Source organism: Asterias amurensis, chromosome 9 (genome assembly GCF_032118995.1).
Source record: "Asterias amurensis chromosome 9, ASM3211899v1".
NCBI lineage: Eukaryota > Metazoa > Echinodermata > Asteroidea > Forcipulatida > Asteriidae > Asterias > Asterias amurensis.
Window position 1 is genome coordinate 20,957,429 of NC_092656.1, and position 22,912 is coordinate 20,980,340.

The 22,912-nt window shown below is 38.8% G+C and overlaps 1 protein-coding gene across 2 annotated transcripts in view; it reads right to left on the reverse strand.

Annotated features, from left to right (window-relative positions):
* Positions 1–685: 685 nt before the first annotated feature.
* The window catches only part of LOC139942210 (UDP-glucuronosyltransferase 2B20-like), a 39,457-nt gene continuing 17,230 nt past the window's right edge, over positions 686–22,912 (reverse strand). For both annotated transcript variants that reach the window (XM_071938987.1, XM_071938986.1), the window contains exons 2-6: positions 7,696–8,341; positions 6,931–7,246; positions 5,452–5,683; positions 4,318–4,537; positions 686–4,117 (exon numbers count right to left, since the gene is read on the reverse strand). In XM_071938987.1, coding sequence (XP_071795088.1) covers positions 3,829–4,117; positions 4,318–4,537; positions 5,452–5,683; positions 6,931–7,246; positions 7,696–8,297 — 1,659 coding nt within the window. In that variant the 5' untranslated portion in view covers positions 8,298–8,341 and the 3' untranslated portion in view covers positions 686–3,828. The remainder of the gene's footprint in view (positions 4,118–4,317; positions 4,538–5,451; positions 5,684–6,930; positions 7,247–7,695; positions 8,342–22,912) is intronic.

Below are 22,912 nucleotides of genomic sequence, written 5' to 3' on the forward strand. Positions count from 1 at the left end.
TCGAGACCTCAGGTTTATAACTTAGGTTCTCGAAATCAACCATCTAAACGCACACAACTTCGTATGACTAGGGCGTTTTCTTCTTTCATTATTATCTCGCAAGTTCGATGACCGATTGAGCTCGAGTTTTTTTTTTAACGCCATGTACAAATGGAAGACGATTTTGTAGTACAATGCAAGACACGTTTGTAATGTAAGACAGTTTCGAAAGAAAAAAAAGAAAGAAACAAAAAATTTTTCATCAGTAAGCAGTTTCACTTTTAATTTTAATTCCTGATAATTAATATGGCACAGTAAAACGGTATTGTGCGGGATCTAGTCACGGTCACATAATGGTCACATCACGAACACAAGGAAACGAAAGTGTACAAGTTTGAAATAGATCACCTTATATCCCATGAAGACCATCAAAATTAATGGAATAAATCGGAGGCTAATTATTGGAATTATACCATAAAAAGTGAAACGTTTAGATTTAACTTTACATTTTAAAGTTTCAGCATAGTACATGCCACGTGCACTGCCAGAACAAAATTTATACAGAAACTCATTCATTCGAAAACTGGCACATTTGACAAGTGTTCCCACGTAGCGAAAATAAAAGTATTATTGTACGGTTTAAGAAATAAAAGTATTCCGAACTCTGTGTTTGCAAAGTAGGTGGTTTCGAATCCGACACCAGAGGTCATCATAACACTTTTAATAATCACCTGAAATTGGAGAAAGATATTAAATCAAATACATTAGGCCTGTTGTCATAAATATGACTCCAAAGGTTTTGCTTTTTATTTTTCAAAAGAGCTTGACATACTTTTTCAGCATGTATTTCGAAAAGATCGAAGCCATTTTGCGAGCCAAACTTTAACAAATAAAAACAATCAACAATTAGATTTTTGCTATGCTTTTTCGTTTGTTATATGCAATCGGCTGTAAATTTCATAGCACAGAAAATACCATCAGATATTTTTTTGAAAGGGAAAAACAAAATGGAAGTTGAAAGGCATAATGGCAAACTGGTTAGTGCATATAATACAATTGTCAAGTGGACGTAAGACAATAAAGAAACACTAGCGATGAAAAATTGAAGAGAACCCGGCCCAAATTCATAAAGCCTGTAAGCATAACAAACTTGCTAAGCATGGCAATTCTTGAAACTATAACTAACTGGTTAGAAGCAAATATTTCCTCTACTGGTGTCACACTCATTTTTTGCTTAGCAAAATATCCTGCTTAACAGCTTTATGAATCCGCAAATTCTGATTACCCAAATAAATAAGTGCAATGGTGTCCTTATATGGAAGTATGCCTATGGTAATTCAGTCACTGTTATCATTTTAATATTTTTTGTAATACTTAAAATCAAAACCCGAGTTCCATCAACGGAGAGGATAAGAACAACAACAAAGCACAAACAGATACCCAAGTAAACTTACAAATCCCACCTCACTGACGGCCGCACATGGCACCCCGTCCAAACAAGACAGCGACCAAATCAGCACACAAATAATTGAGTGGCAAAATAATCACATTATTTAAAGTACGAAATAAAACTGTTTTGGGAACCAACAACACAATCCTCAAACATAATTTATAACTTTTTGCCTAAAACACAGCTTGGGATGGTTTTGCACCTTTAGCTTAATTTATTAGAATGAATTCGGTTCAGTCGAAAAAAAAAAAAAAAACCATGTTAGTCCTATATCTAAGATGATCCAACGTTTTTTCTTTTTAAGGGTTTGGGTCCTTTTTTGTAAGACACAAAACACAGTATCCACATAATTATTTACACTAAACTCTCACAGTTTGAAAATAACGATATTACTTACGGAGGTGCGAATAATTAGTAAAAATACTAAAATTAGTAACTGGGATAAATACTAAAACAATACCGTATTTTACTCGACATCGCTCTGTGATTTTCTTTTTTTTCCCCCTCAATAATGTGACGACTAATGAAAGTGAAACTACAGGTGAATTATACTAGATACATCTTCAATCACAATGAGTAAGGGATTCATGTCATGACCAAAACACGAAATGTATCAAAACCCTTAAAGCCAATGGACACTATTGGTAATTGTCAAAGACCGGTCTTCTCACTTGCTGTATCTCAACATATGCAACAAATTACAAATCTGTGAGAATTTGAGCTCGATTAGTCGTCGGAGTTGCGAGATAACTATGAACGAACAAAACACCCTTGTCACACGAAGTTGTGTGCTTTCAGATGCTTGATTTCGGGACCTCACATTCTAAACTTGAGGTCTCGAAATCAAATTCGTGGAAAATTATTTCTTTCTCGAAATCTACTCCACTTCTCACAATGTTTTATACTATCAAACCTCTCCATTACTCGTTACCAAGTAAGGTTTTATGCTAATAATTATTTTGACTAATTACCATTAGTGTCCACTGCCTTTAACGACAATGAGTATTCAAACAGAATGATAAACATTATTAATCTACAATAGTTATATTTTACTTTCAGCTGCTGAGCCACCCAAGTTCATTGCTCTCAGTTTTATCTGGACAATCACTCCAGGATATGAAAGTGGTCCGGTTTTTTGTTATAGTTTGTTTCAGAGAAACTGAGGGGAAAACCCTTGAAAAGGAAAAGGAAGCATGGCAAAGGAATATAATTGCAACGTAAACAATAACTAAAGAAAACCCAGCGATCTATAATATTATGTGCCTAGTTGTTTTCATCAAAAAATATTAAAGGCAGTGGACACTATATGTAATTGTCAAAGACCAGTCTTCCCACATGCTGTATCTCAACATTATGCATAAAATAACAGACCTGTGAAAATTCGAGCTCAATCTATCATCGAAGTTGCGAGATAATAATGAAAGAAAAAATACCCTTGCCACACGAAGTTGTGTGCTTTCAGATGCTTGATTTCGAGACCTCAAATTAATTCTAAATCTGAGGTCTCGAAATCAAATCCGTGAAAAATTTACTTCTTTCTCGAAAACTACATTATTTCAGAGGGAGCCGTTTCTCACATTGTTTTATACTATCTACCTCTCACCATTAATCGTTACCAAGAAAGGTTTCACATGCTAATAATTATTTCGAGTAATTACCAATAGTGTCCACTGCTTTTAAAAAGGCATTGGAGACTATTGGTAACTTCTCAAAATAATTGTCAGCATAAACACTTACTTGGTAAACGAGCATGGGAGAGCTGTTGATAATTAATAATATTCAACTGAGAAACGGCTCCCTCTGATGTAACGTAGAGGTAACTTCTCACTCAAATAATTATATTTTAAAGACTTCAGCTGTGAGCACACATTTTGTGCATATTTATTAGGGTGTTATTCACTCGTTATTCTCTTACAACTTCGATGACCATGATTATAAAGTCAAAATTGTCACAGGTTTGTTAGTTTATGCATAATGTCGGGACACACCAAGTGGGAATTGACTATCTCACCAAACATTTCTCAGTGCCCTTAAGCCTTTAAAGTTTAAAGGTTAATCTTCTAATTCTTGAATCTGTTGCATTGTTACACTTACAGCTTACAACTTCTTCGTACCACTGAGTGTCGACAGAGGGCAGTAGTCAATTTTCACGATGATAGTTTGGAAGTGGAAAAATTCAATTGACCAAGCGCCGAAAGGCAGACGCGTATTACAGACATAATTTTGGGCAAGTGAGGGCAAATAAAATAGGGGTTGGGGATGGAAAGTGTATCGAACCTTATATCTGTTGATTTCCAACACTATTTAGGATTTTGTTTCTAGTTTGAAATGCCTTCTATTTTAAAAATTGTACGCGATTTTACTTACGCAAAATATTTTAGAAATCGAAGTTGATTTGATTACGTAGTTTTCAATTTTGTCTGCCTCTTTCTGCACATGTAACATGAGAGCGCAAGGCAGCCCCTGCAAACAAGGTAGATTATCCCCAACACCGCAATTAAAATGGCGCCAAGGAACGCGTACACATCAATTAGATTATTCTGTATCCATGTGAGATCGGCTGATCGCGGACGTAAATGTTTCCCGCCAAATCGGGCCACGTGATTAATCCAAAACGCAGCCTTCTCGGATGGAATGAGTGGTTGATCTCGGATCATACGGGAAATGTGTTGCGCCCTCTCGCGAAAACTGGAAAAGAGAAGAAATAGTTGTTGGGAGATTAGCTAGATTGGTACCCTGTCTTTACCCGGAAAGATAAAAAGACAATGTACTTGCTTTTCAGAACCGGTGATTTCATTGAAGACAATGATTTCGTTTGAGAAAATTACAAATTTTGTTTAAATTTTGTACAAATTTCTTTCCGTTAACGATTATAACACTTATAATACCTTGGTTCCTTGATAACGCGAGTGATAGCTTCAAACAAAACGTCTTCATTCAACGTAAGAAGGTCCAGCTTAAGTGCCATCCCTTTAGCTTGGGCCCGCTGAATGTTGTCAAAGTGGTCAGCGAAGAGCGGGATACCAACCACTGGTAACCCGTACCATGCCGCTTCGTGTAAACCATTCAAACCACCATGACTCAAAAACATCTTGGTGTTTGGGTGACCTGTAAACAAAGTGAAGAATAATAATGTTACTCTTTTCATTTTTAATTAATCCTTTACTGTCAAAGAGTAAATGGTAACCGCGTTATTTTTGCGATATTATGAACTGAAGAAAGCAAGTTCAGAAGACAATTTGGAGACTTTGAACGCTAGGTGGCAGCAGGCTTTACAATGTCTGTTTCTGTTGCTTTCATCACTCTAAGCATGTATTTTTTTTTAAGATCAATGGTTAGTCTAAACATGTCTGGGGAGCGACTTCAATTGACCCAGAAACTGTGACATAGCTCTCGAACAGACCATATCGACCATAATGCTCCAGTGCATGGTTCGATATAGTTCAAGTCTATAGTCGCCACCCCAACTTGCTCTCTGCTGCCACCTAGAGTGCCAAAAAGTATCCCTGAAATCACAGTCAGCCAAACAATGGTCTAAGTGATTGCCACTAGCAAGTGGTCTAGGTGTCAGACATTTAAAAGTGGCTATGGGCAATTAGAAACAGTTTTATTCTTCAGTATAAACGCTTGCATATTTGTCGGTCTACTATAGACGGTGTGACCTCTGACGTCACACGAGAACCATAACATGATTCGCGCGCATACCGCCGGGCAAAACCTTTGTGTTTTGCCAGCCAGCTAGAAAGTGTATGCAATCTTACCATGACTACGTGTCTTTTTGCCCGGCGAAACATGACGTATACAGTGTTTTTTTCAACAGAGGGCGGTTTGAATGTAAACACAGGTCACATCGTCTATAAGAAGGAACACTAAGTTTGTAACGGCTTGAGAAATTTCTACATGCATGAGGGACAATGAGATCCGGAACCAATCAGCCATAATATCATTGACCGAGGACACCACTTGAAAATAGAAGAATATAGTTGGTGGAATAAAGTAGATTATAAGAAAATACTACGCACCCATGACTTCTTGCTGTGGAAACCATTTATAGGTTTTCGTGTTCTTTCCAATTATGATTTTGGTCAAGTTCCCCGAAAAATGCCAAAGTACTTGCTGTGGTAGTCTAGACAATGCATTAGCAAACATCTGAGCCTGCGCAGACTCCATCTCGTTCACGTGACCCCCTAGCGAGAACAGGACGACGCCCTCATCATTGGCATTGTCTAGAAAATCTTGCATATCTTCTGGTATCTATGAAATAGGACATCCAAGTAAATGGGTTATTGTTAAAGTCACCTGGAAGTGGTATTGTTTCAAAATAAAGCTTGTGTCACTAATATATGTGTTTTGATGAGTGGAATGTGAATAAACAGTTAACTAAGGTTTTACAAAATCAGTTTTTATGTTATTTACAAGTTTAAGAGTAGACCCCGACCCGAGAGGGCGCTGTTCGTGACGTCAATCGAGGCAAACTTTGCCTGCAATGCGTAGAGTAAACACAATTGCAAAGTACATGTACGGACCAAGTCGTGAGTTGGTACGTTTCAAAAACAGATTTTTTTGTTTTTTTTCCGGCAATGCCGACCAGGTGTATTGCTGCTGAATGCAGAAAAACACTTTTTGAAACCATGGAGGAATTTGTTCCTTCATGTTGAAACGTACCAACTCACGACTTGGACGTACATGTACTTTGCACGTGTGTTTACTATACGCATTTCAGGCAAAGTCTGCCTCGACTTACGTCACAAAATGGGTAGGCGGAGTCAGCCCCCAAAACAACTTTATTTAAACATAAAAATCGTGACAAATAATTACTAAAAAAATGTGTTATTGTTCGTAAGCATATACTCTTATGTTTGAAAGAAAAAAAGTATATTTCCAGGTGACTTCAAAGGTACAGGGATGAGGTTTGGTTTTAAACTCGTATCAAGGTCTATGCTCGGGGGGGGGGGGGGGGGTGCTTTAGTTAAGTTTTAGGTACAGCTTGAATGAAGTTTTAGTTACGAGCCCATGGATGTGGCCTGGTCATGGCCTATATGAGCTGTTTAAGCAGCTCTAATGAAATTTGGACACAAGCCTCTAGCCTAAACATCTGACGTAACATTTCGAGGCCCGAAGTACGCCAGAGATCGGCCATGAGCCATCATGATGGTCAGGTGGTACGGATGTACCGTAGATTCTCGAATCATAAGTTGCAGTCAATGATATATGTACAGTACACGTATACATAAAACATCATGATATGCATGTACATGTAGTTTAATATATAGACCAATATCACAAATACTTGGTAGGCCTACGCGCATTTTAGGCATGGAATCAAGTGCATGCTGGTCTAGCTAGCGATCAAGTTTGATCACTAGCTAGACCATCATGCACCTTATTCAACAGTTAGCGCTTGCGCAATGGGTATTTGCAAATAGGTATATGTACATTATCACTGGTTCTATCAAACCAATACCTATCCTTGCAGGGGACCAGTTTACCAATCATCTTACCTTACGTTCTGCTGGTAATCCCAGCATGGGAGAGGCTATGAAGATAACATTCGGCGTTAGAGGGCGTGCTAAATCCATCTCGAAGCCCCCGTAGAACACCCAGAGTTGCGCCTCGGCCATCATGTCCGCCATACTCTTCTCTGGACTAAGATCATAAGCAACTTGGATTGTACGGTATTTCATGAGCATTGCGCGGCGGATGAACCAGTGGACGCCGTACAAATAGAAGTTCTTCAGGCGCTGTATGAACGTCATCCTGTCGGTCAGACCGGCTTGGCGCTCCGGTATATAGGCTGGGTGGCTTGCTAAACCGTACCTGTGTTGGATTCGGATCATTGATTTGGATTTGAATGATTTGGATCATTATCAGAAAACACCAAATCTATGCTTGGCTCGGGTATAATCTTTGCTAATAATATACTAAGTCTGAACAAATCATTTTGCGAAAGCATCGCAGTCGAAAATTTGCAAACTTCGACAAATCCTGACTGAGTGAGTTTCTCATGTTATCCAGGAGTCACTGCATGTAATTTAAAATTGGGCGTAGACATGGAATGAAACAGGTGAAAATCCAAGCATAAAACGATTCTGACCTTTATTTTCAAAGGATCCCATTTTTATTTCTTACGACAATATTATTGTCTGGGATAAAATTCTGTGCTATGCTTGCGACGTTTCATAGCCCCCCTAAAAAAAACACACCTGCAGCAACAACTTGGGATCAGTTTTTTTAGAAGAAATCGTAACGTTTCTATATATACCTACCACATTCCTTTAGCAGGAATAATACCAGTTCCACTCACGAGTGAAAACTTGATGCCTAATCGCTTAGCAAGTAAAGGTTGACAGCTGCTCAGATCTTCCCCGACCAGCATGTCAAATTTCTCATCTTTTAAACTCTTTATGGTATCGTTATCCCTAAGCAAACTCTCACACTCGGTCACAGCAAAATCGTTAATAATATCTTTGCTGGCTGTGAATTTATTTCGCCAGTAGTAGACAGCCGAGCGCCATACGCCGTTCGTGTCTCCTCGCAGACTCGAACGAGACAACTCTCTTAAGTTTTCCCTCCGATCTTCCTCTGTGAACCTGGACTGGTGCACGGTGAAGCTAAACAGGGCAGCGTCGCTGGCGTTCAGCCATTTTGTGCAGCTGTTGCTGAGCAGGAAAGTGACGTCGTTACCACGTCGAACCAGCGCGGCCGCAATCTTGGTGTTGGTTAGGTGGTGGCTGCCTTCGTCGGACGCGGTGTAGTATAGAAACTTCAGCTTATTTTGGGGTCGTACCGTTGGCATGGAATTTACGTAAACAATAATGAGAGCCAAGACGATAGCAAACTGGATATGTTTCCCGTAGGAGTTAGCCATAATGAAGAGAGAGTGGTTGTTGGTCTCTAGGCTCTGATCAAGGGCTGTCGAAAACAAAGAAAAAGATAGTTCGGGTTGGCAAATCAAATAAATATTATGTTTTGATCAATCGATGGGATATTGCATATCTTAGTTAATCACTTTTAACGTGTTGTTTTGTGTCCGGTAGGATTGCTGTAAATTTCGTCACCGAGGCCGAACTGACTAGCCTTGGTTCAAGACGTTACTATCTCAAATAGTAGCGTATCATACTCGTAGCGTAACGTAAACGCGACGATGCAACGTAAGTGACGTAAAACGTAAAACGTAACGTACTGTACCGTAACGTAAAACGTAACGCAACGCACGTTACGTATGATCTTAAGTGGTAATTTTATTACTCCGTTTTTATTATTACTTAAACAAAAAACAAATTATTATCCTATAATAGGGCTACCTTAAATTGCATACAAGACACTTTCAACGCCACACAACGGTATACAAAGAGAGAAGACACGAAAAAGCCACTCAGCGCTGTACACTGCACATACATTCGCAACATCCCTACTCGTTATACATCCTTGATGACTGAAAGAATGATTTCATGTTAAAAATGTATACCAGCAACAATTATAATGTATACTTGTTAACATGGTACCAACGGTAAACGGTATGAGCGTTGAATTTGATGATGCGCACTACTATCCCCGGGCTTTTTTTTTAGTGCAGGCTACCGACTGAATATATTAAAGCACTGGTTTTATGGACATTGGGATTATGACAGGGAAAATAAGCTTGTTATGATTATCATAAAATAAATTTTTTAGGCACTATGACCCTATTTGATGTTTTACAGTTCAGGCGTATCTTGAGTGAAGTTATTTAAAACTAATTTCGATTAAATTTAAAATAATTTCTACATTGATTTACTTTACAGGGTTTTTGGTACCTTTTTTCGATCAAATCTTTGGCCAGGAAGTGAATGAAGAAATACGTACCAGGATTTTAAGCTTCATGAGTCTTTTTGGTTCAGAAAAAGGTATAAAATCACAGAGCAATGTTTTCAGGAGAGTGGCAAATACGTTGTACAAGTTAAAGCCATTAGACACTTTCGGAATAGAAAGGAAAACAAATCACATATTTACAAATAACCTACAGGGTTACCAGAAGGTAATGGTGAAAGACTTCTCTGAAATATTATTCAATGAAATGCTTTACTTTTTGAAAAAACATTAAAACAATTATCAATTCTCGATATCGAGAATAACGGATTTATTTGAAACACATGTCATGACACGGCGAAACGTGCGTAAACAAGGGTGGGGTTTCCATGTTATTTTCTCCCGACTCCGATGTCTGATTGAGCATAAGTTTTCACCGGTTTGTTACTTTATGTATTAGTAAGTTGTGATACACGTGTGGGTCTTCAAGTATGGGCCTTTGAAAAATACTGTTTACCGAAAGTGTCCAATGGCTTTAAGAAAATGTTCGTCTCCTAAGACGTAAATGATCTCTGTGACATTGTTTTTTGTCATTTCGACAACACCTCAGCAAGTAATATTTTAAGGGAAGCGTTATAACCGTGTATAGCTTAATCAGTGTAAACATGTGGTCATTGTCTTTTGTGTCGTTTATGTACGAAGGCAGTGGCCACCATTGGTAATTGTAATAGAAAAGTCTTCTCACTTAGAGTATCTCAACAAACCTGTGAAAATTTGAGCTCAATTGGTCGTTGAAGTTACGAGAGAATATAAAAAAGACAAAACACCCTTGCCCGCACAAGTTGTGTGTTCAGATAATTGAGTTCGAGACCTCAGCTTACTAATACTACTAAATATTGTACAAACGCACACGTTAATGTCCAATGTCCAATATTGAAAAGGCAGCGTTGATATTCGCTGTACAAACGTGTGTGAATGTCCAATATCCATTATCAAACTAAATTTATTGTCACATCAAAAGCTGCTTGAATTTTGAAAAGAAAAACCAGCAAGATAATGTGCCAGCTAAATAATGTTATCCACTTATCTGCTTCAATTGAACACTTTTAACTCTTAGAAGAGTGTTTTAGTCAGCAGAGATCTCATCAAAGACCTCATGCGACACTTGTTGCTGGGCCTGCAAAGTGGACTTCCACACCACCGCACTCAGTGGTTTTACAGTGTTAGGGATGCCTACAAAGTGACTGCAAGCAACACAGAGCTGCCGATGTGTGTCTATTATTTTATTTTAAATAAAACAATAAAACAATATTACAGTGACCTGGCGGAAGATGTCTGCGTCCGAACGGCTTCCACCCGCAAATTTTGCTGGACCCTCGCCACTAATAATGTTATATGGACCACAAATACAACACTTGAGACCAATGAAGCGTAACGTTCGAGCATAAATGACAGGGTTATATTTTAAGCATTGTGTTTTCTATTAAAGATGCTATGTCAGATTTTTGGCCCCAAACATTAAAAAACAGATTTTTTTGAGTGAATGGTTTTTCAAAGAGTATCACCCGCTCTAACGAACAATAGTTTAACTTTTACTTTTAATGGTCAGGAACCACGAATTTTTTTTTAAAACGTTTCTTATAAAACACATAAGAATTGATCACGTGATATATTGTCGGAATCCCGACAAAAAAACTAATTTTGAGCACTTTATTTCACTGCTACTAATAATTGGCGGACTTTTTCGAGCAATGGCTCAAATGAAAGCTTGTAACTTTCTCGACCCCCATCAAAATACCTATTGAATTTTAAATCAAAATTTTGGGGTGAAATCGGCAAAAAAATCTGACAAAGCATCTTTAATGCCTAGACAATCAAGGTTAGTGCCATGGTATACTCTAACATATCACACAATCACAGTACGAAGTAAGAGGCACTGGGGTGGATTTCACAAAGGTAGTCCTAACTTAGGACTAGTCCTAGGCAATGCTAAGAGATAGGACAGTCCTAAGTTAGGATGAGTTACTGGTCCTAAATTAGGACTGTCCTATCTCTTAGCATTGCCTAAGACTAGTCCTAAGTTAGGACTACCTTTGTGAAATCCACCCCTGGACACTAAATACCAAAAAAGAAGAAGAACAAAAATTTCTAAATTTATTGGTAACGAGCAATGGATTACTGTTGATCATTTAAAACAGTCAGAAACGGCTCCCTCTGCATGGTGAAGTCACGTATAGTTTTTAAGAAAGAGGTAACTCTCACCCAATAAAAAGACTTAAGGAGACATACGCCTTTTGGCGATAGTAATTTTTTAAAAATTACTTTTATGCTCTCCTGGGCACCCCACTGTTGTTTTACTTTGTTTTCTTAAATATGTTTAATGTATGTACATGTGCTTGTAAATGTCATTGCCCGAATAAATATTATTATTATTATAAGCTGTTTTCAGGCTCTTTAAAACACACAAACTAAATGCATCGAGGGCGTTTTTTTTTTCTCTTTCGATTACCAATATTGAGTCAAAATTTTGACAGATTTTAACCATATATGATGGGATATACAAAGTGAGAACACTGGCCTTTGACAATAATACCAATGGTGTCCTGCCGTCGATTTCACAAAACTCTTCCCAAGTTAGGGCGGGTTACTCGTCCGAACTCGAGATCGAGTCCTAACTCTTTGTGGAATCGACGGCAGTGACTTAAACAACGAACCCTGCACGTTTAGTACCTAACTGAAGCACAAACCACGGAGTCTCTTAGTTAATTTGAATAAAAACTTACATGAATATTCATACATCTTTTAAAAAAGTAAAAACTCTTTTTTTTTATCAAGTTCGTATGCTGTTGAAAACTGGTCTTCTGGAAGAGAAGAAAGTTCGTTAATGTTACTAAAAATTAAATCTGACTCATCTAGCCACATTTTGTTAAGAACGTCCATTAAAAATTGCAAGGAATAAATGAACGCGTAACAGTGATGAATTGGTAGAAGCCGCGGAAAATAATGAAGTGCATTTATTTTTGTTAAGACAGATCTTTAACTTAGGCAAATAAAACATCCTTAATGTGGGGATAGATTGATCATGCTCAGTCCCTTTCCCCCATCCGGGGGGAGGACAAGAACGAAACGCTCTAAAAGCTTTAACAACGTCTCAACATGATAAATGATAAATGTCAGAATGTCTTGGCTCTGAAATAACTTGATGATGGGCAGAGAGGGTTGATCTCCTAATAAAAAAAAAAAAAAAATAAAATAAAATACCTTGTCCGAATTTAAGGCTTTTCATCATCCAGGGTACTCAAAATGATACTTTTTTTTTACACAACATCCCACCACATGACGACAAAGTGTTTTCATTTTGACGCACGCCGTCGACGTCAGAAGTGGTTCTGGTTTTCGAAAACCTGAGTTTGTGCCTAACTTATTTTAGATCGAAATTCGACAACAAAAAAACAAAAAGCATACGTGTACAAGTATCAACACAAGTCTAAAAAGCATTCCCGTAAAAAAAAAAACCCCGCTCGATCATACAAGTAGCTATTTAAATATTCAGCATCAGTGGTCCAAACAACAATCACTTTTATGAGTGTATACGTTTCTAGAAAATACTATTAGCCATTGCAAACACCTTGTACCAGCTACAAGGACATTTGGTATAAATGCAAAAAACAGTTGATGGCCTGACGTTTCGACCCTAGCAGAGTCTTTCTCGAAGGCTGAATGACAACATAACATGAATTGGAAATACAGGAATAGCGAAATGTTTCTAAAAAGGATTGCTTTTGCGGAGAAATGGTGGTCTGTGAATGTAAAAGAGTGAAAAACACCACTCTTTACATTTCGAGCTATGAAAAATCACTCAAAAGATAGTCTTGCTCAAGGCAGTCGCATTATTCGCTCCGAAAAGGCGCCGTTGTAAACCCACCCGTATACACTGTGCGTGGTGCGTGTAATCACACCACACGACCCACCCGTTTACCGCACTCGTACCACTAACCGCATGCGGAAGCCGTCGGCCGACGCATGCGGATAGTGTACAAGGGCATCGTGTCGTGCGATGTGGTGACACATTTTACGCAGTGTATACGGGTGGGTTTTTATACAGCGGCGGTCGTTTTTCGGAGCGAATAATTCGACTGCCTTGAGCAAGGCTATCAAAAAGATACAAACTTCAATCTAAAAGAGTGGAAGATCACTCAAAAAAGAGTTGTCCTTCATATGGCTCTTCAAAGAGTGCCTTTTCACCCTTTTACATTAAAGGATTTGGTTACTCTTTCAAAATTTCCATAGATTTACAGTAAACTTACAGGGTTTGAAGATAATGATAGTGGAAAGCTTCCCTTCAAATATTACTTACTGAGGTTCTGTAGTTTTTGAGAAATGAGTAAAACAATCTCATGAAAATACGTTTGTAAATGATTACAATAATTTTCGTCTCATGAGACGAAAATTATTTTCATGACATTGTTTTACTAATTTCCAAGAAACTACAGCACCTCAGCACGTAATATTTTCAGGGAAGCTTTCTACTATCATTATCTTCAAACTGTGTAAGTTTAGTGTAAATCTGTGGACATTGTGTTTTTTGTCCTACAAAACTTACATACACCCTTTAAGAGAGTGCGACTAATCGTATTTGTCAATTAAACTACACATGACACTGTTTAGAGCCTATATAGACCTTTATCATGGTGCAGCCATCTCGAATTTCTCCCATTAGCAATGATTGATATCAATGTTACCAAACCGAGGCTGGTTCCTATTTGCAAAACCATTATTAGCATTCATTATTGTTGTTCGATACGAGGTACATGGCCAAGATGGAGGCAGCATGATACATGTCTATAGGAGTGGGTGCTGAATGCTAAATACCCAATTCCAAACTGTTGACATGTGAACATGAGAAGAACTAATAGCTTCCGTGTGTCATAATTTTCGGTAAACAAACCCCCTACAAAACTCACCAAATCCATACCCTCCCCACCAAATGACATTATGATTGACCAGGGTATAAATGTAACTTTCTAAATAGCTATAACTTTGTAGATACCCTCAGTTTAAAGTGTGGAGTTCCTCTGTCGTTTAAAGGCATGGCCACTATTGGTAATTACTCAAAATAATGGTCAGCTTAAAAATTAACCTGGTTACGAGCAACGGACAGCTGATGATAGTATAATACATTGTGAGAAACGGCTCCCTCTGAAGTAACGTAGTTTTTGAGAAAGAGGTAAATTCTCCCTCAAATATTAAAAGACTTCAAGCCTGAAGCCTTTTATTATGCATCTAACAGCACACAATTTTGTTTTTTTCGTTCATTATTCTCTCGCAATTTCGATGACAAATTGAGCCCAAATTTTCACAGATTTGTTATGTTATGCATAAGTTGGGATACACCAAGTGAGAATACTGGTCTTTGACAATTACCAAAGGCGTTTAGTACCTTTAAGGGTCGCGCGTGTCTCCACCCGGTTATAGGGCGATTCAAGTTGTCGATGCAAATTTGATACTTTTCGGCGAGGATGTGCCGGAGATTTCAGTCTGTGAGTTTATTAGACACATGTTGAAACTGTTCACAAACTCGATCGTGTCAACATCTGATACGATCAATGTGTCTCAGTCATTTAGAGTTTGTTTGTAACATTGCGAGCACATGGAGTCTTATATTGGGGTCACTGGCACATGGCATGCCTCATTGCTCATGTTTCCGAACTTTAAAAAAGTATACAAGATTCGTAAGGATGAACACACAATTACTGTTAAAGGCACTGTACACTATTGGTAGTTTTTAAAGACCAGTCTTCTCACTTGGTTTATCTCAACCTATGCATAAAATAAACAAACTTGTGAAAATTTAAGCTAAATCGGTCATCGAAAGAAAAAACACCATTGTCACACGTACGAGGTTGTGTGCTTTCAGATGCTTGATTTCGAGACCTCAAATTCTAAATCTGAGGTCTCGAAATCAAATGCGTGGAATACTACCTCTGTCTCGAAAACTACGTCACTTCAGAGGGAGCCGCTTTTCAAAATGTTACTATCAACAGCTCCCCATTACTCACTACCAAGTAAAATTTTACGCTAGTAATTACTTTGAGTAATTACCAATAGTGTCCACTGCCTTCAAGTATTTTCCCTGAAACGATTTCAATAATTTTTAATCAAAAAATGGGGTGAATGAATCACACAATGTATCTACCAACCAAACAAGGTACCCAAGGCGCTGAGTATATACATTTATACAGGAAAATGGGTTATAAAGTTATGAGTTCTGAGACCCACTTGTGTAGCACTTTATCAAGGTGCTACGGCGCATTCAGCAGCTACAGCCAGGACCACCGGGGTGAACCCGATGTAAACTTTAAGACTTAAGATCTATCTATGGGCGGGTACCGGTAGGCTAACACTACACGGTTGGTCTACAACTGACTATTCAGTTCATGTGCCATGTTCAAAAACAGATTTTGACCTTACAGCAACATTATGCCCACTCAATTGCATAGTTCCAGGAAGTCAAAATCTCTAACCACCGACGACAGACTAAGCAGCCTCTTCATAAAAACATGCAGAAAAGTGCGACTAGTAGACATGTCAATATAAAATTCGGACACATTGTCGCTAAAGATAAGATACTCAAGTTGCCATGTGGCGCGTCGTGACGAACGTACATCGCAAGAATAAGCCCGTTCAAACAGACCCTAATGCAAGAGAATTATACAATATACTGAAACAGTATACGTGCTGTATCTACACTTCAGCCTAGCATAGCTGCTCAAACATACTCCAAAACACAGTCAATAACTTGGAGTAGGGTTTGAACAAAGGCTTGAAATAGCTTCTCTTGTTTCCAAAGTTATTAGTGCGGAGGTGTTAAACACACACACACAGTGTCCAGTCAGGACTAATGTAGCCGGCGACAGACTATGTGGGTCATCGAAGTAGTGCATCAAGGGCACGTGGCGTCGGCGGAAAGACCTTCTTTATCCACGATGGAATCATCGATTCAGAAGCATTTAATGAGTTTTTAAAGATCAATCGAAAACATTTTTCAGAAACCAGCTACACTTAAAAGCTTTTGATTGATCCTTTTATTGCGAAGTGTCAGTTTAAACTAGCCACCGCTTATGTTTAATTCATGTTTTTTTAGGTGTAATGGTATAATGAAAACACAATATTCTGTTACAGACGATTTAAAGGCACTGGACACCTTTGTTGTTTGTCAAAGACCAGTAAGTTTCAATAATTAGACCTACATACTTCTTCTACATCACCATGTAATGGTTTAAAATGTTCTGTGGTGCAATATGCTGCTGCCAATCAAACCAGGAGCACCAGGCGAATCCCTTCTCTTCAACGATAAGTGCACCGTTTTTTTGTACGTACGTTACACAACACACGGGACCATAGGCTTTACGTCCCATCCCAACACGTTGTACACTATATACTATCTGATGTTTTAGTTTAGTTTGAATACATTTAAAAACAAAACAAACAATGAGTCCACACATAATAAGAAAATGAGGTTATCTGGATAATTTGCAATGGACCGATCCGGCCTATCAATTAAACTGTGCGCGTTCACCCATTTGACCAATCACAGCAATGATTGTGGTGGTACAAACTCGGTCATGCGTGCGCGTATATTGGCACGCGCGGCAGAATCGTGCAGAATGTCATTGGGAGTACTCGTACACGTGTCTTGCTCACGTGCGCGGTGGGCGGAGCTTAGTGGAATGCCGGAACGATCCATACCACTACATTCTCTACCATGTATAGGCCTATACTTTCAATACATTTCAGCTCCTCTCACCAACCTCTTCGTCTCAACCACATTCCAAAGAGAACATTATCTCAAGCCAGGCAGAACGAAGCAATCAATCCTCGGTGCACTTTAGGTTGCCGGAAATTGGATCTTAAGAAGCAAAACGTTCTCCCCTTTTGTTAAAGTACATGTATAGCAAAGTTTGATATGTAGTTTGTATAAGATCATAGAGCAAGGACCAGATGTAACGTCATTTTGAAAACAGATCAACAGCTTGATTGTTTATGATCCCCCACAAAAAACATTTCCAAGAACTTTTGGCGGGTCAGAAAGTGTTACATTTATTCGATAAAGAAGTGCATCGGAGGGGGCATACAACTGAGTGTTGAGAGGTTTGAACTCAACATGAAAAGAACATTACGTAGGCTGCGAGGCGAAAGGCCAAATCGATCCCAAAAGACTTCATGAGAAAATGGTGGGGAAAAAGCGCGGGAAAAACCCTTTACGAGGAAAAAAGGACGTGTTCGATGGGCTGTCGTCTGAACTGAAAAGCAATGGGTTTGAAGGAGAGAATTGCTATACTTCTTCAGTGGCATGGACAGAGTCTATTATACCCTTGAGATGGGATTCACTGATGTCATCGGAACTCTATGCGGTTCTCTTCTCTCTCGCTCAATCTTCGATTTCAGGCCCACCGACCATTTTTTTTCCTTCTTCACACCCCCTAAAAGTCATTGGGTGACTTTATCTTGCACCCAATGCAACTGAGCATTAATGAACTTGGCACAAGCGTGTGCTTGTCAGTTGAATGCTTTTGCGGGACACGCCAGACAGCCCGCAAAAAGCCAATTAATTACAGCGACCCACGAGCTGTTGTTTTGTAAATGTGATAGCGGCGATGAAAAACGAAGTGTAGCCAGAGAGTAAAGTAATACACTAACCTATCCGTCTGTGAAGTTAGGGCCAGGGTTTTTCGAAGTTTGTTTGGTATCTCGTCACGGCACTAACTATAAGAAGTTGATTGAGGAACGTATGGCAGTCGGTCGAGTGACGAGGTTTTACATTCTGCGGGCTCACAGTGTGTTGAAGCATCAGTGAACTTGTAAGTGTTATAACAAGTCATCCATAATGGCAGTCAATATAAAGGTAGGGGATACGGAAATAGTTTCGGGAGAAGTCTGGGTTCATCAGAGTACATGTACGTACTTGTGGGTAAATGTAAACCGCAAAACCTGGGGTGTTAAAATTGACACCATTGGTGATGTCACATGTATATACCGGCGAAAGAATCAATTTTAATATCAAAGTGTGTTAATAAAGTAAACTCAATGTTATTTTTTTGTGGCAGGAATAGGACACTTTTGGGACGCTTGGTGGCAGCAGACTTACCACAGGTAAAATCCATTGTTCCCGGTAATATGCTTCCAAAGTCTCCCATTACTGTTATTTTAACACAATGAATTAGGGTGTAACACCCATTGTGTCAATTTGAACATCCACGTTTTTGCACGAACGACACATGGATGGAAATGGGCAAAGGATGATACACTAACTTGTCTTATAAGTATACAATGTCTTTAAACCACCAATTTACCATGTGTTCATGTTCTACCTACTTGGCATTGATGGAACTAATGTAAATCTTGTTACAATACTTCTGCGTGAGTGCTGCAAGACTCGACCAAATTCCATGCATGTTGGTGCCTGATCATTCCAAATAAAATACTTTTGTACAATTTCAGTTGAAAGAGTTCTCAACCATGTTGACGAAACTATGCACTTTCCACGAAGCCTTATCGGGTGCAATTCTGGTCACAGGTGCAATTCCCCTAGTCCCTGATTGCCTTCCGTAAATCTCACAAGTCCATCCCGAAAAACTTGAAAGTCTAGATAAAAGAGGATGAGTGACCCCTACCGGAACAGTGCCAATACATTTAGAAACTCGCTCTGAATCCATAGTAGAGAAATATTCAATTTTTTCCGCTAAAAGCTGTCCAGGAGAAGAGTCGAGAAAGTTTAGATTCGTGCATAGATTGCACGAATTTACAAGTAAGAGTTAAGCATAAAAACTTACTTGGTAACGAGGAATGGAGAGCTGATGATAGTATAAAACATTGTGAGAAACGGCTCCCTCTGAAGTAGCATAGATTTTGATTTTTCTCACCAAAATAACAAAAGACTTCTATCTATGCCTATAAGCACACAAACTCGTCCAACAAGGTTTTTTTTTCTCTCATCACTTTCTCGCAACTTCGATGACCAATTTAGCTCAAATTTTCACAGGCTTGTTATTTTTATGCTTATGTTGGGATACACCCAGTGAGAAGACTGGTCTTTGACAATAACCAAACGTGTACCTTCTTCCCTTTAAATGTAGTCCAGTCGTAAAAGTAATCTCACTCAATAGAGTATCATCAAAAAAGGTTTACATTCAAATTCTGCCTCCAGGCGGTCTCATTCGTCAATGCTTGAGAAGTACAAGTGTCAATTTATCATGTTCACACTGTGTTCATAAAAACCATGGTGGAAGAGGAATCAATGAATGCAACCAAACCACTCAAAGGCCCAACAACTAACAATCAATATGGAAGGCTGAACCCTTCGGTTCACACTATCTGCTGACCGACATTTGGTTTACTTCAAGCTTCAGGGATGAGTTGACTTCTCCTTTGAGTTAAGCTCGTCTGATTGGCTGCCCAGAATGACTATCCCTTCCTCGGCATGGTCGAGAGCTATTCGCCGCTCTCAGTGGCGTTAGATCTCACTTCACGCGACCTGATACCAAGCTTGCCTTAATTACGCTGGACATCCATAGAATCGCCTTACAATAACACCAAAAATCTCATCGTCCAAAGCATACATTTCCCGCCCAGCTGCATCAATCAATTAAGTCCAAATGCGTTTAATCATAATTCAGAAAACAGTCAATGACAAGGCTATACAAATGCAGCCTTTAAATATCGCTTATCTTCAATCAGTCAAACTGTCATTTGCTGACAAAATTACAACCAATGAGTATGAAAGGCTTGGGAGACGAAGAGCTTATAAATCCCCATCGTAATCGAATTAGGTCTTACTCTATAACTATACAACAAATATTTACTCTGTGATTCAGCATTTCCCAATTTTGTTTTCTAGTTTGAACAGATGGCTCGTACTAAATCGTCTTTGGGTGACATCTTTGTTAATGTCCAGCTTCATACAAGAAATACCACTATTTATAAGAGAATTTTAATTCCGACGGCCGTTCTAACTCTCTGAGAGACACCAAACACCTGTGTAAAATGCCACAGAGAGTTCCCTAACTAGTAAAATATTGCTAAATAGTGGGGCAGATATAGGGGAAAATTTAAGGCAAGACTGTCCCATTGATGGTGGAATGTACGCACACAATCTGTGTATATTATGCGATGAGGAAGATAAGTGGCTTTAGCCCTATATTTTCAAGTTTGTTCTTAAAAAAGAAAAAAATAGAACGACAGGCAAAAAGGTCTATTGCAATTTTTTCGGCCAGTTTCGTCGTTCAGGGGTATTTGGCTGTATCTAGCTTGCTAAAATTTGGAAAGAAAAACAGGGGTTTGTTTGCAAGAGGCTGAGAGACTGGTTGCTAAGTGGTCGGCAGCCCCGCTAGAGCCTCCACCAAATGTCGGCATTTTATAAAGCTGAATCAAGATAACCACCACTACAAAATGTCTAATATTTCATCAGGTTTAAGAAATAAAGAAGCTATAGCTTTCACAGCTAACATTTAATTGGTCTGTTATCGACTCCCTCGAGCCAACAAAGACGTTTGTAAATATAGTTTCCATTTCCGTAAATCTGGATAAATTGCTAAGATCTTTGAGGTTCGCGAAAAATTGAACATCACATCCGTCTGTTATTTGTTATGTACATGAAACGCAGTTTACATTCGAATAAAGTGACGCCAGTTGGTGACCGTGCAAATTGACACAGCTTTCCCTTTCCATGAATTCAACGAATGTCTACGGTTTTGTCGTAGAATGAATCACTGTTCAAGCTTATTGGTTGAAAAAAAATTATTAGGGAAAATAAAAAAAAATAGTTTTTTTTATAGTTGAAAACAAGTCTATTTTCACACATGGTTTTAAATATAACACCAATGTTGTGTAACTGAAGTTTGGTAAAACAATTTGTATTATGCATCTTCATTTGTCGCATTTATGTGCATAATGCACAGAAGATGAATCTAACCGGCGTGGTCAAATGACTGTCAATGACGGTTATCTTCATCATTAAAGTAACAATGATGTACATTAGACCTGACGGCTTATTGGCCTCTTCAGTGCATTTTTGTAGTTAACACTCATACAGAAAGAACTGCTATAGGACAACCATTCACTTCCAATGCGATCTAAATACAGGAGATTTCGGCTTAAGATGAAAACAAAAACCCCACACACCTGACTTTACGCAACGGTCTTCAGTGATGCTATTGATTGGTGGAATCCCTGAGGCCTAAAGGTTTTTTGATCATGAGCTAATATTAGTCTAGCAAACCCACACTAAAGTTTTCCCGCCCCTCTACTTTGCGCGCCAGATCAAAGCTTATCGCGTACTCATACAGAGTACCACCTAAGGGCGATTCTCAGGCCGAGTGGGAGACCTGAACAAGATCAAAGCGTCTACGTTGTAATGCGTCATCATCCCCCGCCTCCTTCCCCTCCCTCGTGCCCGATCATCGGCTTTATCTTGTCATCCCCCGGAAGGTTTCCATCTGATGATGAAGATACCCCATAAAACAAGAGACAATCAGGGGATGGAGGGAGAGAGCCTCGGAGGATGGGTCGACTCTATACTCGGGAAATAAAAGTCAGCCTTTAAGTGTGATGTGTCTTTCTCTAGTGTTTGAAGTTGACGGGGTAGATTAGTTTCAGGCATTATTATTAGATGCAATGTTTTAAAGTAAACATATCAGTTTGTTCCGTTGCATTTAGTAAAAGGTACAGCTGGGAAAACATATTTCTCCTCGTCCCACAAACAATAAAACAACCCACAAAAATAACAATAAAAAAGAATTAGGTTCTTAAAGGAACCTGTTGCCTTGGATCGGTCGAGTTGGTCTTCGAAAAGCGTTTGTAACCGTTTGTTATAAAATGCACATGATTAGAAATATATTTTCAAAGTAGAAGAAAATGATCAACACAAGTATCACTCAAAATTGCGTGGTTTTCCTTTTACTTCGTCGACAAAAACACTGGTCGGCCATTTATGGGAGTCAAAAACTTGACTCCAATAAATGGCCGACCATGTTAGTTCGCAAAGTAAAAGGAAAACCGTGCAATGTCGAGGCAAATTTGTGTGGATCATTATATTCTACTTTACAAACATCTTTCTAACCATATGCATTTTATAACAAACGGTTACAACGCTTTTCAAAGACCAACTCGACCGATCCAAGGCAACGTGTTCCTTTAACCAAACACACTGTTAAAAAAATCCCGTAAATTTTACTTTGCTTTACATGGCAGCTAGTGTGCCAGGTTAAGTGCAGTAAACGTCACAGTGGAAGGTTTGTAAGGCACGATTTACAAAACTTCTACAGTAAAGTTAACGGGGGTTTAACAGGCACTCTATATAGCTGCCAGGGAAAGGACCGTACCTTTTTTTCAATACAATATTCACAATAAATTAAGTGATGTGTAAAGCATTGCATGGTGTAAAGGTAATAATAAACTAGAAAAAACAGTAAACTTGCTGGTACGAGCCTGTACATTCTCTTTCTAATGATTTGTTTTAAACTTGCAGTTATGAATTAGTGGTAAAAATAAACACACCAAACAAACAAACCTCCTCAATTAGGCTTAAAGTACACCATTGTAGGAGCGGTCGATAGGTTTCGGGATGTCGTTTTGTTTTGTGCTATAAAGCTGCAAAAATCAAGCAAGACAACCACAAGGGAAACGGACTTCTTGACA